The 2356-nt window shown below is 47.5% G+C and overlaps 1 protein-coding gene across 1 annotated transcript; it reads right to left on the bottom strand.

Annotated features, from left to right (window-relative positions):
* Positions 1-1437: 1437 nt before the first annotated feature.
* Positions 1438-2338, bottom strand: LOC116889819 (putative elongin-A3 member C). Its single transcript, XM_032890661.1, has one exon. It carries the CDS (start codon positions 2336-2338, stop codon positions 1613-1615), a length of 726 nt encoding a protein of 241 aa, XP_032746552.1. The 3' UTR covers positions 1438-1612.
* Positions 2339-2356: the final 18 nt, after the last annotated feature.

Genomic DNA, 2356 nt, shown 5'->3' with positions numbered 1-2356 from the left:
CTTTCCTCGAGCTTGGACCAACCTAAGACATGGGGCCCGGTGGCAATATGGTAGCTCTATGACGGGTAAGTCCGAGTTTGGATAAGATCGACCTAAGACATGAGCAATAACAAGATTGACATGACACCCAGATCTAGACCAGTCATTTTATTAAACAAAAAAGAGGGAGAAGGTAGGGTGCCCTCCTGTGGTGAACAACGGAACTGCGCATGCGCAGGCTTTGTACCTGGAATCAGTTGGCCGGTGATTTGCTAATGAGGGGGCAGCACCATGCTAATAAGATAACTCATGCTCCACTAATCCCTGAAGGACATTTAGCATAGCCTCAGTCTGCTGTCTATATAATGCGAGCGCTTGAGGTCCCCCTGTCCCTGTTCAAGAGAGCTGTACAGTAAACACTTTGCTGCAGAAGGATCCTGGTGTCTGCGTGTTTTCTTGCTGGTGAGACAATAGCGCGGGACACACATGTATAACGACCAAAAGCCAAGACACACCTTTGCATTTCCATTTTGATATTGGCCATCTGTGTCTCCACTTGCTGGGTTGTCAGGAGATTGCCCTTCATTTTGATTGAATCTCCTTCTGTTTGCCTCTCTGCCACTTTAGATCTATCTCTTTTTTCTTCACTATCAATGTTGGTTTCCTTTTTGAAACTCCGTGAGACTACTCAATACTTCTTTTCTAAATAGGTAGACATGTACCTGGTTTTCTCCATGGCTTTTGTTCATATGACCTTGGACCAAGCACTATCACAGTTATGGACTAAGGCTAGGTGTCCATGTACCAGTGCACTTCGCCAAATAGGAGAGAAATTCTGCGAACTTTGGCCCACTTTGCTCCTCATCTGGACATGCATATTATCTCTCTCTGTCTCTTTCTATCTCTTCTTTCTTCTTGCTCTTATCTGTGTGTGTCTTAATGCCTCTTGTGCTATATCACTAACATACTCATAACTCTATCATACACTCGAAGACAAACACACACACACCCAGAAACACACACATGCACAAGCAAACACACACACACACACACACACACACACACACACAAACTAACACACAGACAAAATCACTCAATTTAGACTGGCTTTACTTTATTTTATTTTGTTTTCACTTTTAATATCTCTCAGATTCACTAAATCATCTAGATTGTGGGAACTGAGGGCTAGTCTTCCACGGAGATTTCAACTCGTATTTACATACATGACTAAGTATGACTCTAAGACATATTGGATGGTATGATAACATAAATGTACCTTTGTGGAACTCACTGTACACAGTGAGTCCGTTTATCCAACTGAAATGCAATATCTACATTAATCTGTATCCATCATTCTCAAGATATGTAAACACCAACACACGGAATAAAGGGGGAGGTAGATATTTATTTACATTGGAGCATGATTTACAACTTGACGTGGGACAAGGTTTAAGGTTGGAAAATCTTGTCCAGAGGCACAGTGAAAACTCCAGAAAAGGCTGCTGTGGAGTGTGTCTGGAGCTTGACCACCACAGTGTGTTCTGTGCCAGTTCATCCAGGAGAGAGAGTGTATGCCCAGTCCTTCGCAGTCCCAGGAGTGGCAGGTACTGTGACTGTGGAGAGCATCAGCCATTCAGTTCGTGTAGAACCTACGGCTGTAGTCCCTGAGTGCCTTGGCCATGAGTGGAGCAGGTCTCTTAGCTGGCGCCTTTTTTGGGCCTTTTGCTGGCGAGGGCAGGCAGGGATGCTTCTGGGATCCTGGATGGGCAGGAGCCTCAGGAAGACTCTGGGAAGTTGGTCCAGTATCAGCCCTTCTGGGTCCAAGCTCCCCTTGTTGACCTGCGCTCTTGTGCTGGGTATGGAAGGAGATCATGGTTGTCTGTCTCGCTTGCAGCCTCTTGGCCATTGAGCTTTGGATGCGGGCTCTGAGGGCCTGCAGCCTCTCCTCTTGGGACTCCTGAAGACACAGGTGTGCAGAGGGCTTAGGCAAGCTCTGTCTTTGCTTGCTGGTCTGCGTCTGGCACTGTGTCTTCTCCTTGGACTGCCCAGGCTCAGTTTCTTCTTTGGCCGATTGTCCGAGACTAGCATTCCTGATGCCAGCCGAGGGCTTACCCACGAGCCCTGGGTGGGATTCCTGAGGACAAGAGTCTGCTGGAAGACAACCTGAATAGACTGGCGTTTTGTTGTTCTTTCTGAGATACCAGCACCTAGGTGACGCTTCTCCATCCAGCTGAGAGGAAGAAGGCTGCGGGACACCATCCACAGCAAGGCAGGTTTGACCACAGCCCTGAGATTCTGGGCTAGCACAGTCAGCCATGGGACTCTGGACCTTGGATACTTGAGAATCACCTCGACGCATCTTTGCGGGAGGCCTCCG

Source organism: Rattus rattus, unplaced genomic scaffold, assembly GCF_011064425.1.
Source record: "Rattus rattus isolate New Zealand unplaced genomic scaffold, Rrattus_CSIRO_v1 flattened_line_204296, whole genome shotgun sequence".
Classification (NCBI taxonomy): domain Eukaryota; kingdom Metazoa; phylum Chordata; class Mammalia; order Rodentia; family Muridae; genus Rattus; species Rattus rattus.
The sequence above is the reverse complement of the archived record's forward strand: the minus strand, read 5'-3'. Positions and strand labels throughout refer to the sequence as shown.